This window comes from Corvus kubaryi, unplaced genomic scaffold (assembly GCF_017639235.1).
Source record: "Corvus kubaryi isolate FWS band 111438036 unplaced genomic scaffold, C.kubaryi_AGA036_p1.0 37396, whole genome shotgun sequence".
In the NCBI taxonomy this organism is placed as follows: domain Eukaryota; kingdom Metazoa; phylum Chordata; class Aves; order Passeriformes; family Corvidae; genus Corvus; species Corvus kubaryi.
In genome coordinates, this window is record NW_024581135.1 from 9,074,481 (window position 1) to 9,088,475 (window position 13,995).

A 13,995-nucleotide genomic window follows, 5' to 3' on the forward strand; every position below is an offset into this window, starting at 1 on the left:
GCCGCCGCCATCGCAGCCCGCATGGGGCGGGCTCGCTCGGTGCGCCGGGGCCGGGGGCGCCGCTGAGGGGCGGGAGCCGCGGCGCCATGCAGGGCGCGGACCCCGCGGTGGCCATGAAGGGGCCGGAGGGCGAGGGCAAGACGGAGCCGCTGCCGGCGGCGGCGGGGCAGAGCGGCGGCAGGAGCGGCGGCGGCCGCGGCGGCAGCAAGGGCTGGCAGTACAGGTGGGCGTGAGGCGCGGTGAGGGGGCGGCGGGCCCCGAGGTGCCCCAGCGCGGGTGGGCGGCGCGGCTGCCCCGGCTGCAGCAGCGCTGGAACCCCCCCGGCACCGCCGGGGTGCGGCACGGGGGACACGGCTCCCTCTCTCCCTGTGCCCTCCATCCCTGTGGTGCCCGAGGGCGGGCGGCTCCCGTTCTCCTGTATCAGCGCAAAGCTGCCGGGGGATGATGTACCTTTGCTCCTGCCTTTCAGATCCTCTTTTCCCCTCGCAGAACGTGGAGACCGATTTAAAGTTGTTGGAGGCGCTTCGCCGCTTTCCAGCCTTTCCAAAAAAAGCCAAACTTTGTGCCGAGTTCTAGATCTTCTTTAAGAACTTAATGGCAGTCATTAATTTTTTTTATTGGTGCTTTCTGTTAGTTGCTGTTAGCAAAACTGAGTGTGCACGGAGTTTCAGTCTTATCTAACTTGTTTTAAGAACGTCTATGCTTAGCATAAATCAGGGTGATTACTCAGGTTCAGCAAGTCAGCAGAAGGGAGCAGAGAAAGCCGGAGAAGCCGAGCACACGGCATTAGTTTGAATTATTTGCCTGTGTGTTCGGGAGACTTGAGGGTTTCCATATGCTTTTTTTTCTGCTGTGCTTTCTGTTTGAACACATTCCCACTCACACGCTGGTAGCGGGCTCTACAGCATCACTTGAGAGATTTCCGGATTTCTGCTCCCGGGTCTCTCCTCCTTGGCTGGAGTTCTGCCATGTTGCTGTTGAAAATGCTGCTGTTCTGTGAAGTTTGCACACTTCTCCTTCAAATGGAGACTCTCCAGAGCCGTCATCTGCCAGCCCAGATGGACTGGCTTGCTGTTCCCTGCGTGTGGAGACCGCAGAGCCGGAGCGTGCTACAGACGGACGGAGGGACGGGGACGGCTCGGGACACGAGCACCCAGGCCCGGGATGTGCAGGCACCGAGCGCCCCGGTGCTTTTAACAGGGAGCGAACAGCTCGGTCATCGCTGAAAATCTGGGTCATGAGTAATTTACTTTTCTGGTGACTAGTGCCAGAAAGAGAGGTGGTGATTTCAGGGTGAATATCTCAGGCTGTTAAGTCGGGAAAGCTAATTGTCAGGTGTAGCTATCGGCTGTTTTAACCACTGTTCCCAGCTGCTTTTTAAACTTTTTTTTTTTTTTTTTTAAACTCTGGATTCAAGTAGGACTGAATTTTCTAATGAAAGTTGCTATTACTGTAACCAAGCACGCTTTTATTGTCCGTATACTTTGCATGTGAAACACAAGAGTTAGTTTATGCAATCAAAATAGATATATTTTATATTTTTATGTGGAATTGGAGGCAGTCTTGGGATGAGGTGCCTGATTTGCCTGGATGTCTTTTCAGCTATGCTGTGTTTGGGATGGTGGTCACTGGTCAGTGCTGTGCAGTGAAATGCCACTTTTTAAAATTATCCATCCAACTGTTTTGTTTCTTTTTTCAGTGCTGTGGCTTGTATGACAAAAATTTAACCGAGTCTGAGTGTTAGCCATTTTGTGGCTTGACAGCTCTAAGTGGGACTTGTCCTTATTATTCCTTGTAGCTATCAATATCTTGTTTAATTTGCCCTACCACTTTGGTGCTATTTTTCTTTTTCATTCTAGATCATTTGGAGAAACTTAATGTATTTATTCTATTATTGTGGACACTTGAGATACCTCACTGTTAATCCTGCTTTGTTGGGAATCAATTATTTACTCCTACATTTGTCTCTCTATCTAATTACCCATAAAATATCACCTTTCCCCTGTCTCCCTAGGAAGCCCTCCTGAACGAGATGCTGTAGCTTAGCTTTCTCTTTGTGAAATTACTTCTGTGCTGAAATGTTTTTGACAAAAGACAAACTCCCCAATGATAAATCAGTGTCTAACATATGGGTTTTAGAAACAGATTTTCTGGGAACTTTTGGAGGAAGTTTGATCTTTAAGTTTCATACAGCACAGTGTGAGCAATGTGTGGTCCCACAGATTGGCAGGAGTAGGGTCCTGAAGTACTTGCTCTCCATAGACCACATCTGGTACAGAAGTTTAGCTCACTGTTTGGTGAAGCATCTGGTCAAAACAGCTATAGCAGAGTTGTCAGACAGTGGGATGACAGGTACTTGATACTCTAATGCTCCAAGTAGGGAATTAAGATTATGGATAAAAAAATAAACCTCCAAGACTGCTGGAACCTGAACTAATGAAAACTGAATCTCTCAAAGAGGTGCAAGGTCACAGATCCTTGGCACAAATTGAGTATCTAGAAAATAAAAAATGAAGCAGGAAGTCTGACTTTATATTTCTGTAGGGGAGTAATAGGGAGATTTTTTAAGTAGCCGTGATAGAGTTAGATCAGATGTCTATCATAGTGGAGAAGGACAACCAGAGGCTGCCAGACACTTCAGATGATGTGGAGATACAGCTGAATCTCCTGTCAGACTTCCTGCTTGTAGCAGGGTCCTGGTGAGTTTAGGCAGCCAATATAGCAGTGCCTCTTCTGATATTTGTAAGGGATTGGTTTCTTCTGAGGGTAGGAAGAGTTTATTTTTTTTACTTAGTAAAAGTTAAGAGTTCTTGAGAAGCTGCTCCTCTAGTCATCTGACAGGAAATGATCTTGTTTTCTTGTCAATGTATTATCAGGTCAGAGTGTGTCTGAGAATGACTAACCATTGGCTTCATTTTCCTCACTGGGGTCAGGAACAGCCTGAATGTTAACTTGCGTTGAAGTAGATAAAGGGACCCTCAGAGCCTGTGCTGCACGCTAAATTCTTTAACCCTGTCTTCATTTAGAGAAACAGTTACCAGGAGGTAAGACGTCTGAATAACTTCAGATTATTAAAAGATTACTTGATAAAATAGTTTAAGATTGTAACATTTTAATTATTTTCAGCAGTAACCAAGCTATGAAGTAAGTACAGCCTTACCTATAAAAAGAATTACTTTCAATCAGCAATTCTGCCTTAACTCGTGACCATCTTCATTTGGTTTTTGCCTTGCTCTGGGTTAAATGAACAAGAGTGGTTTCAAAGTAGTGAGAGAAAGGAGACAGGTTGGGCCAGTACCTCTGTGACATGTGATTTGTAGTCATTCAAATAACATAAAAATTACACAACCAGAAGGCAGTGTCTCTGTGAGCTGAATGGAGAGCTGACCAGAATATGTGCCAGAGAAGTGTAACAAGTCCTGTCAGCCTGGCTTGAGGGGCTTTCAGATAATTTTGAGAGAAGTGACTTGCAGTCACTGGTTCTTATTTATCTACAAAATGAAGTGTTCAAAGTACTGTGGTTGACTAGAGAAACAAGATTGTCTTTCCCAGTTGGAAAAGCACATGCTAATGTGCTGTCTTCTTATATTTTTCTTAGTGGTTCTGCTCTCAAATACATAAGTCAATTCAGCTGCTATTGAAAGTATTCCCAGCATTTCTTCCCCTGCTGGTAGAAATACATGTAAAATGTTCATGAATTTCCCAAATGATTGCTGATTTTGAAGCTTACAAGCTTTCAAAACCTATTTGCTTTTTCAGTTCTGCTTGTGTTTTTCTAGATAGCTGCCTCTGTTCCTTATTTCTCAAATGGTTTTAGCATCTGCTCACTATGGATTTAGCCATGTATAGTTATAAAATGCTACAGATTGTGTCTTTCGCTCTTTAAGGAAGCAAGTTGCCTTTAGTTAGCTGTTCCTGAGAGTTTACCTGAATGCTGCAGGGTTATTCACAGTTGTCAGTTAGTATAGTAAACCATTTGGATGAAAGTAGCTTCAAGGAGTAAACTTCCTAGTCTGGTAGTATTTTTTTTTCTTCTACTTTTTTTTTTTTCCTTGCTAGGTGTGACAATGGCCAGTAAGACGGTTCCTCATGCTGGGTGGCTTCTGCTTGTCATTAATTAGTTTTTTAAGTTAAGACAGATTCTCTTGCAGAATTACTCCGTGTGGCTTTGGGCTGGAGTGAGAGGCTGAGAAGAGCAGAGAGAGTTTTGCCAAAGGGTAACACTAAATACTTTTTGGTATCAAATGCAAATGGATGACAAATTTTAAACAAGTGAAATGGTTGCCAGTCTTGTGGCTTTTAGAGGTTTTTCAGTTGACACTATGCAAGCATCTTCATAAATACTAAAAAAAGGTAGTAAACAATTACTGACCTTAATTCAATCTCCTGTGTTTGAGCAGGCCAGCATGTGACAATGTAGCAGAAGAACTGGTAACTGGAACACATGAATATATTTTAAGTCTGCATTTTGAGATGATCATGAACACTTTTTCATAAAATGATCCAATGGGAAGTGTGTTTTAGAGGCAATGCTCATTTCTAAGTTTGATCACAGTTACTGTTGAGGATGACTAACAATGCTTTGCACTTCAAACATGTAGAAGCAAAGCATGTGAAACTGAGCTGGGCTGTGGAAGTGTTTGATTTTTCTTCGTGCTGTCTTGAAAAAATGATCTAATTAGCAGTAGTAAAGGGAAGTGTCTTGAAACTGATACAATACTGATCCTTGTGTTGGGGGTGTCACCATGTCAGTCTTAGTTGCAGGAGACAACTGAGTGTTCCTCCTTTCTCTATGTTTCTGCTCACATTCCAAGAAGTGTTTGATCTTGGGAGGATAAACTTCATCTGGTTGGTCTTTAAAGCTGGAACCAGCTTGGTAGAAACAGATACAGGAGGTAATGGCAGCTCAGTGTTCAACAACACTTGGAAACCTCTCCTTTGCTGGTCCTCTGTTCTTGTCCCGGCATCAAATCCTTGCTGAGGCTCCAGTAGGGTGTGTGAGCTGACCTAATCAACTGGCTCCTGAGAGCAGGCCAGAATTTTAGCTACGCTCCCTGTTGCTTGGTAAGTAGAAGAAACGAAACTTGCCAAACCTTCCTGTAAATGTTAGTGTCATCCTAGGACGGTTCTCACTTAACGCTGGTACCCCTAATGCTTCCTTTTTATTACCCATCTCCCTTGTTCTGGATTTTCTTTTTGCATTGCTTGAAACAAAATTCTTTGGGATTCTAGGTGGAATTTGCATATATTTGATGGAATCAATAACTGTAACTCCCTTCTTTGTGGTGTGCACAGCTGCAGGGGGAGAGAGAGGCTGTAATTTAGTGGTGTCACTCCCAGGTGGGAGGTCTGGCAAGGGCTGCTCCTATTTTGATTTCCCCCTGCTCTTGCAGCCCACCTCACTTCCTCAGTATCCCACTGTCATAAGAACCTGCTGGCATTGTCACATTGAGGTGCTAGCTCCCAAGGGAGACGATGCTTTGCTGGCATCTTTTGGGTTGGCTGGTGGCTCTAATGCCAAGCCTGTGTCAAAGTGAGTCCTGATCTTCCTTGCTTTTGTTTCTGGTGATGTGTGGAGATACCTCAGCATGGTGTGACATTCAGAAAGCCCATGCTGCTCACTTTCTGACTTGTCACTGGTCTTTTGAGATATGATATGGGGTGCTGAAAAGATGATTTTCTCAAGTGTTGCTGTGAAATTCAAAATTTATTTCTGCAATTTGTGTGTTCCTTTTTATTGCTAGAAATCAGATTAGAAGTGCTGTCACACTTGTTTGATATGCTGGAGGGAACTGGCTGAAAAACCTGGTGCCTGAATTTCTTTATCCTCATGTGACTTTTTGCTTAAAGAGTATATCATGCTCCTAACACTAATTTAGAAATTCTGCACTTCACATAATTTGCTCATTAGAATAGACAAGAAGCTCACATTTAAAATGATCAGCCAGTTACATCCATCTCAGGATGCATTCTGTGTTATTAAAGTATTAAGGTCATCCTTTACCAAACTGATTTTACAGTTGCTAAAGCCTCAGGCACTTCTCGAAAGGCAGGTGAGCCCTTCGTGTTCATACATGTATTTAAACTTGGAACACTGCTCTCGGAGCAGATGTGTTGTAAATTAAGAGAGGTAAATCTTGGTGTGAGGGGTAGTAAGTGGGTGCAGTTGGGGGTAATTTCAACAGGAGCTTCATGTTGACTGATGTTCTAGTAGGGAGTGTGAGAGTTCCTAAACCAGGTGACAAGGTTTGGTTTCCCTTCTCCAGCCCTGTGGCTCCTCAGTGAGTGACTATCAAGAGTGTTGTCCCTCTCTTGCTTCTCAAAGCCTCTCCATGTTGGACAAACAGGGGTGTCGCATGTGGGAGTTGGTTCTGGCATCCAGTGTACTTATGTTCATAGTGGGATGCTCGTTTAGAGTTCAAATTAAGCTAAAATGAAGAAGCACCAACTTTTGGATAGTGTCTAAATATGAAATAATTTGTGCTGTCCATGGAATAGATTTCTGCTGGAGTTAATGGCTGTTACAAGTGTCTATCCTTCACTAATGCAATCAGTATTTTTCAACTTCACCTTTTCTACTGTAATTATGTAGCAGAGTGTTAATTAACTAGAGTACAACATTAACATCCTGCTCTGCCACACACGTTCTCTCCCCAGAGAGAAGATGAAAAACAAACTGCATGTGCCTGACCTAATCACATTGCTTAATGCAGAAGCAGAAAGCAGCAGCTGCTGCTGCTATGTTACTCTGGGAAGGTTCCTGTGCTGTCCTCATTGTACTGTGAAAATTAAGGCAGAAGTGCAGTGAGCCCTGTTTACTTACAGACCTTGCCTTGACGTGCCCTCTGATCACCTGCCAGTGCTGATGAATTCTTGTAGGGGATCGCTGCCTGCTGGCAATGCTGCCAGACAACTTTCTTCTTAGGGTGCTTTCAAAGCTTGTACCTTTTCAGATTTCCCCTTCTGTGTGTTTAATGCTGAAATGGGAGGGCAGGGCAGGCTGAAGTTGGGTAGGAGAAATGCTGTTTCTTCATGTGTCTTAAGCTGCCAATCTTGTATTTGACAGCCTGCTTTGGAGCTTTTTGTTATGGGTAAGCATTTTTTCTTTTTTGCTTTCAGTTGTAAATTCCAGAGTTTTCAAGGAGGCTGGAAGTATTTAAAATCTTGGTTAATTTTTAGGTGTTGTCAAATTAGTTTCCCAGAGAGCCTGCTTTGCACTGAGAAGGTTGGTTACTTGCATTGCATGGAGATGTATCAGAAAGCAAGAGATCTGCTGGACAGAACTGCAGGATGCTGTATAAGGGAGCTGGTTTCTGACCCTGGCTCTGACTTCCTTTGTGCTAATAGTCATGTATTATTCAAACTTGTTTTCCCGCATGATCACTAACTGTGTTCGTCTTTCTCTTGGAGGACTGGTTTTGGAACAGTTGGCTCTGATTTTGCGAAACTTTTGCGGGGTCACAGTTGCAGCTGAAATCAGCAGAAGCCATGATTTGAATGTATGAATAAAATAAAATAAAAATTGGACTGTATCTGTCTCAAAATTAGAGAGTCAGAAAATTCATTGTGCCTCTGTTCCCTGTATGCAAATGGAATGAAAATGTTTTTGTCCTCTTACTGTTCATTACATGACTCCTTCATAAATGTCCACAGCAAACACAAGAAAACCACGAGGGAACTCGTTGTTAGCACATGAGTGCCAAATGAATAATACCTCATCCTCATTGTGCAATGATGAGGAGCACTTTTGAATAATTCCTGGTCTGGGAATCACTGTTCCCTTAAAGCACCAAACAAGAAAGTGGTCCTGCTCTCTTTATATATGGTCATAGTCATAGGTAGTTGACGTGTGTGCTTTCTTATTTAGAATTAAAATCTTCCTGGTGACTTATGCCTCAATTTTAATGTAAGAATAATTTTGCCTAACTTCTCTGTGTCCAAGATTTATAGAATAATTTGGGTTGAGATGGGCCTCTGGTAAATCTCTAATCCAGCCTCCTGCTCAAAGCTTCAGAGTTAGAAGATGTCATTCAGGGCTGCTGAATTGCACCACTTTTAATTGTTTGCCAGCTAGACTTCAAAGTACTGGCCATTGCTTCTTGAGTCTGGTGGTCCATACAGGTTTCTGCTTGTATTTATGGATATTTAAATAGCATTAATTGACAAAGACAATTTAAGGGTGTTCTTACTTACTTGAAAGGTGATAATTATTATCTTCAATATTTAACCTGAAATGTTGCAAATAATATTTCAAAAATAATTAAAAAGCAAGAGGCTCATCTGAGGTAGCTGATCAGTGTATTTACGCTCCATTTCAGTGTTTCATTGCTGCAGAGTCTAGAATGGGAATGTGTAATTGTTAATATAATCTTTCAAATTTCGTAATCACAAATACATCTCAAAACTGCAGGAACATATCTGCATCTTTCTGATAGGATAAGAGCTATGAGAGTAGGAGAGCAGAATGCCTTGGGATGGAGTGTGTAGTAAGCTGAACCACACTGAACTGTGCCAAAGAGTGACTAAACAATGCAGAGGTTTGCTCCACCAGTCTCTGTGGATAATGCTAACCAGGATCCACTGCTTTCCCAGATATCATAGGCAGCAGATTGTCCAAAACTGCAAAGATGCTCATCCATCAGTGTTTGCCTTGTATATCGGTACTGTTCACTGGGCAGAGCAGCTTTAATTTGACTGCTTGAACTTTCTGAAACTAGATGAGAGAGTTTTGGGTTAACAGTAATGTGTGAAACTGTGCATTATGGTGTGCTGATGTAAACTGGTAACATAAATGGTAGCAAAGCTGCAGGCAACCTCTCCAGAGGCATTAAGGGGAGAGTTCAGACCTTTTGGGGTGCTTGTTTTTTTTATATTCCACCTCTAAAATGTTGTTAGCTAAATCTACAGTTTGTTTTCCACTGATACCATTGCAGCAAAATCTGTTGGGTTGGCTACTGACTCTTGGGTGCAGCTTCAGTTCTGTTCCACTGACGCAAATCCACAAATAAATTGTCCCTGAGTGGAGTTCTTGCTGACTTGAGGTGTTCACCTGTGTGTGAGACAAATTGCTGAGCTGAATGTCACTGCAATTTTTTCTAGGCAGATGTATTGTGAGAGCTGGAGAGCTCTGTAAATTATAAAGTGGTTAAATAATCAGTTTTATAGTGATTATGTGAGAACAGTGTTTTGCTACATTAATTAAATATTATCTGTCTTCTTCTACTTGCTACACTGCAAAAGCGTTACAGTAGTTTCATTTGTGTGTAATTGACCTCTGCCATTACTGCTCAAAAGAGGAGAATGGAATACGGATTTAGTGAAGATGGTTTTTAAAGAAACCCTGCTAGCTTGATATATCATTTCCCTTGAGAACTAGTCTTGATAGAACTTGAGGTACCAACACAATTACTGTGTTGAGAGCAGGGGTTGAGGAGGGTGGGCCGTGGGAGAGCCCCTTACCCCTGGGGTAGGGAGGTGGGGCTGCATCGTGCTGGAATCACAGACTGGTGATGGCTTATTTTGGCTGTGCCACACCTTTTCTTTGTGGCAAGCCTGTGCTGCTCTTCCAATGCTTGTCTGTACTCCCAAGAATTTACAGGAGTGCATGTGAAGAGAAGTTTTTACATCTAATGAGGGGGTGTGTGTTGCTAGCATACTTGGAGCCAAGTGGTGTTCTGAAGTATCCTTGGGGTCTACTGTTGATGTTCTTGTCATGGTGTTGGACCTCTCTTCCTTGCACTTGTTCTTGTTTTCTAAATTTATAATTGAGCAGACAAACACATGAGCTGAAGAGCAGGAGCTTTGCTGCCACTTCACAGTTGACTATAGGACGCTGCTGGTGAGTTGTACAGCAAGGATAGTTTTTTTCCTTTCTTCCAAAAGCTATTTGGAAAAGCAAAAGTAATTTATGGATGCAGATACTCTGTAAGCAACTGATGCTTCTGCCTTACCTTGTTGGGTTTACTGGGGAACCTGCTCCTGCACCACAGAGCTGTGGAACTGGAGTGTGCTTAACTTGGTGGTGGTTTCTTGCAGTTGCAGAAGATATGCCCAAAGTGTTCAGTGCTGACATAGCTGTTCGGATTTTTTTTCCACTTTCTCTTCTCCACTGCCTAGCCCTCGTGTAAGGAAAAGGGCAGTCAGTGCACTGTAGATAAGCACTTTGCAGTGCCCATGAGGAAAAAGCAAGCCATTGCCAGCAGTGAACCTGTGGGCAAATAGAGATGAACAAGTTCAGTGAAAATGGTCTCTGCTTTTTCTAAACTGTATAGTTGAAATCACTCATTGGTTTGCACTCTTATAATCCTCATTTCTTTATTTTCTTTTTCTTTACACTTTGCTAGCTTTTAATACGAAGACAGTCTCTTTCACTGGGGGTTTGCATCTTGCTGTGAGCTCAGTAGAAGGGAGCGTCTTTCCTTGGCCAGGAACCAAAGGCACTGTCATAACGGTGGTGGCAGTTCTGGAGGCTGAATCCCCCTTCAGGAGCCCTCTCTGACATCTTCATGGGCTCCAGACTCCTGGTCATCCTTCCTGCTGGCAGCAAATCCACACATACTCAGCTGCCACTTGAAGTCAGGCCTTACGCAAGTCTGTGGGGATGCCTTTGGCAGCTGCGTTTGCTCTTCAGACAGCTGTTGGGTCTTCAGAGACTTGGCTGCTCAAAGCATCCCACGTGGTGCTGTCTGGGTCCTAGCAAAATTAGAATCATCTGAAGGGCAGCCTTGGAACTGTTCTGTAACTGCTTTCCAGATGGGTGTAATTTTCTGCCACTGCTAGCAGTGGTTTTTTTTTGGGGTAGGGCTTTCACGGAGATCTACACGTGAGGGGTATGAAAAAGGGATGGTGAAGCCTTTTGCGTTGTTGCTGTTTCTCAGAGAAAATGTTGGCCCAGCACTTGTCAGGTGTGAGCCTGGGTTTCTTGGCAGAAGCTCCTGAAAGACGTCATTATGGGACTACTGTTCCTCAGTATCTGCGTCCAAGGCTCGGGTGCTGCACATAAACAGGATACAGGGGAATTTGGCCTGATTGTCACTGTCTTCTTTCTTCCCCAGGACAGGAGACCACCCTGCAAGACACTGACAGCTGCTGCAACTTAGGAAAGGACAAATAAAACTAGAGAAGGATAAATAAGCTAACAATGATCCTTTGTAAATCTTTTATTCCTTTTTTTTTAGTAGCATGTAGATATGCGTAACTTTGGCTTGTGGTAAACATCTTTGATGTAGGGGAGGGATAATTTTGTGGGAAGAATATGAACTGATATGTAATTGTTCACAGAGGCCTGTCATTTGCTTACATGGACAGTTTCAGTCCATCTCACAGTATTTAGAAACTAAAAAATTGTGATAAATGGACAGTCAAGTTCAAAGGTGTTCAGCCTTTGGGAAAATAACCCAGGTTTTGGGAGGTGGTAGGTGTGCTGGGCTAGAGTTCAGGTGTCCTATCATGTGTTCTGCATAATTTTTTTCTGGATCATGACTTGTATAGTATCCTCACTTAAAGTAGTCCAGCAAAAATTAAAATCAATTTTATTTTTACGTCCTTAAGACCGTGATGTGTCTGTTGCAACATTTCCTTTTTTTGACAGGACATGTGAATTTCAACAGAAATAGGGCCTTTAGGGATTGTTGACTCATTGTTGCTGAGCTGTTGCTATTCCTTTGACAATCTGAGACTGTGGTGAGCATTTTAAATAGCAACAACAGCATCTTGGCTATGGAAAGACACACGTACCCATAGGTACAAGTACGTGCACGTAGGCAGCAGTGTGAATGCAAAGGGATTCTGAAAAGCAGAAAGATCCCAAGGGAGCCAGGCCTCACTGTCAGTGTTAAGTTGCTCAGTGTTTTGTGTCCAGTTCACGTCTGAAATCTGTTTTCTACAAGTCAAAAACCCGTGTGGGAAATTTTGGGGACTTTTGAAGTACACTGGTGACTTTGAGACAAGTTTTGCCAGCACTGTTTCCAATGAAACAACAGTAAGGACTTACTCATATTTTATGAATTGTGGTTATCTGTGAGCAGAGCCAGTGCTTGAACCTCAACCTCTTGTTCTCAAAGTCTACCATTTTACAAGTTTTCTGTAGTGCTCTGTAGAGCTTGGCTGTTAGTTCCATACTAGTGAAATATTAGTGGGTTTTCTATTGGGTTGGGTTTGTTGTGGTGGTTTTTTTTTTTTTTTTTTTTTTTGGTTTTTGTATTAACTGCTTTATATCACTGCTTTAGCAACAACAGGTGTCTTGGTTTAACTCTTGCTGTGGAGGCACTAATCTTAAAATCTTGAAGAAATGCTTTAATTACAGTCCCTGGCCTTGTTCATAAAAAATACTGAGAATATTTTTCTGTATTCATACATGCAGAAGAAGATTAGGAGTCTAACTGTAGTTCTGTCATGGATTTATGTACAGTTATAGAATTTACCTTTTTGTGCATTGCAGTTTGCAGTGGGTTTAGATTTCTTTAGTGTATATAATTTTCATTTTTTTTAAAATAAACCTTAGTTCAAATTTTGAAATATTAATTCTCAGTCACTTTCTCAGACTTCCATGGGGCGCTGTTCTCAAAGCCTTTCAATTGAACCCCTCAACTTTTGGGACTGGTGAGACTAGAGATATAAATTATTGAAGAGGAGGCATTTGGAGAAGTTTTTTCACTAGACAAAGTGAAAATCCAAGTGGAAAGGAACATGCAGATGATGGCAAAATGTGATGGTCATTGGATGTGGAACTACATCACCAGAAGAGCTGCGCTCCCTTCTACAGTGCCTTTTTCTGGATGACAAAATTAGCTATTTCATCTGTCACACCAAAAAAAAAAAAAAAAAAAAGGTCAAATTATTTTAATCAGAGGCTGTTTAATTTACCCTTGTCAGATGAATGGACTTCCGTAGGTCGTACACATAGGCCTGCTGCATTCACTGCAGTCTGAACTTACCTTTCTGGTTTTTCTTTGGTTCTGTTAAAGGTGTCTGTGATTTATGCACATTAGTTAATGGGAGAGTGCAGTGGCTGTAGCCTAAATGTGCAGGGCTATGTACAGTGTCTCACTGAAAAGCAAGGGTGAGGCTTGCATTCACTAGAGCTGAAAAACAATTAGCTGTGACTAGGGACAATTTGCAGATCATTAAAACCCAAGCTCATACATTTTTATGACTGTGCAATCTCATAATTTTCAGCTAAATTAAGACAGTGAGCAAGTCTAAACTGTACTTCCCTTGTATGCCAATAATAACAAATGAGAGGCGTCTGCAGAGGATGAGTTTGATTATGTCTCCTTTAGCTTCTCTGTCTGTACGTTTAAAATATACGACACCCTCTGCTCTCTTTGGTTTTATTTTTATCTGTAGCACCACTTAATGAGCTATTAGAAATTAAATTCCTAGATAGTCCTGCTGGCTGCTCTCCATTGCAGGATATTACTGCAATACTGATTGCTGCTGTAATAGCTAGAATACATATTTTTGCTTTTAAAAGTAGCATTAAAAATCAGTAGCTTGGGTTTTTTTCTTCAAAAAATGTACATTCTTGTATCACTGAAAGGCAGTGATTTACTCTGTGGCTGTTTTCATTAGTGTCACCCTAAATGGCTTCCTTTAGGATGAAACAGTGTAAAATGTTGTATTTATCAAACTGTCCGATTTCTGATTAATCTGGTGATAGTATCTATAAATGAGGTGTAGACAGCAGCTTCAGGTTTTATTTGGAATTTACCCCAATACTTAGCCCAATTATGTTTGCAACCAAAACCCACTGATGGGGATGATCCCTTGGCTCTCACAGTCCTGTTTGCCCCACCTTTCCCCTTTTGCTGACATGGGCCTGCTTTGTCCATTTAACAACCAAGACAGGTTGCTGCTGCTCCAATGAACTTTGAATAATTTCATTTAATCTTCAACATACTACAACCTACAGAATTTTTAATTTAAAATCTCAATGAGATTAGACACAAATTTCTTTGAAAGAGGCAAATAGTGTCTGATATTTGGGTCATTGTT

The 13,995-nt window shown here is 42.3% G+C and overlaps 1 protein-coding gene across 1 annotated transcript in view; it reads left to right on the forward strand.

Moving 5' to 3' along the window:
* The first annotated feature begins 71 nt into the window (after positions 1-71).
* Positions 72-13,995, forward strand: part of OSBPL11 (oxysterol binding protein like 11) — a 39,874-nt gene continuing 25,950 nt past the window's right edge. The window contains exon 1 of the mRNA XM_042040320.1: positions 72-223. Coding sequence (XP_041896254.1) covers positions 87-223 — 137 coding nt within the window. The 5' untranslated portion in view covers positions 72-86. The remainder of the gene's footprint in view (positions 224-13,995) is intronic.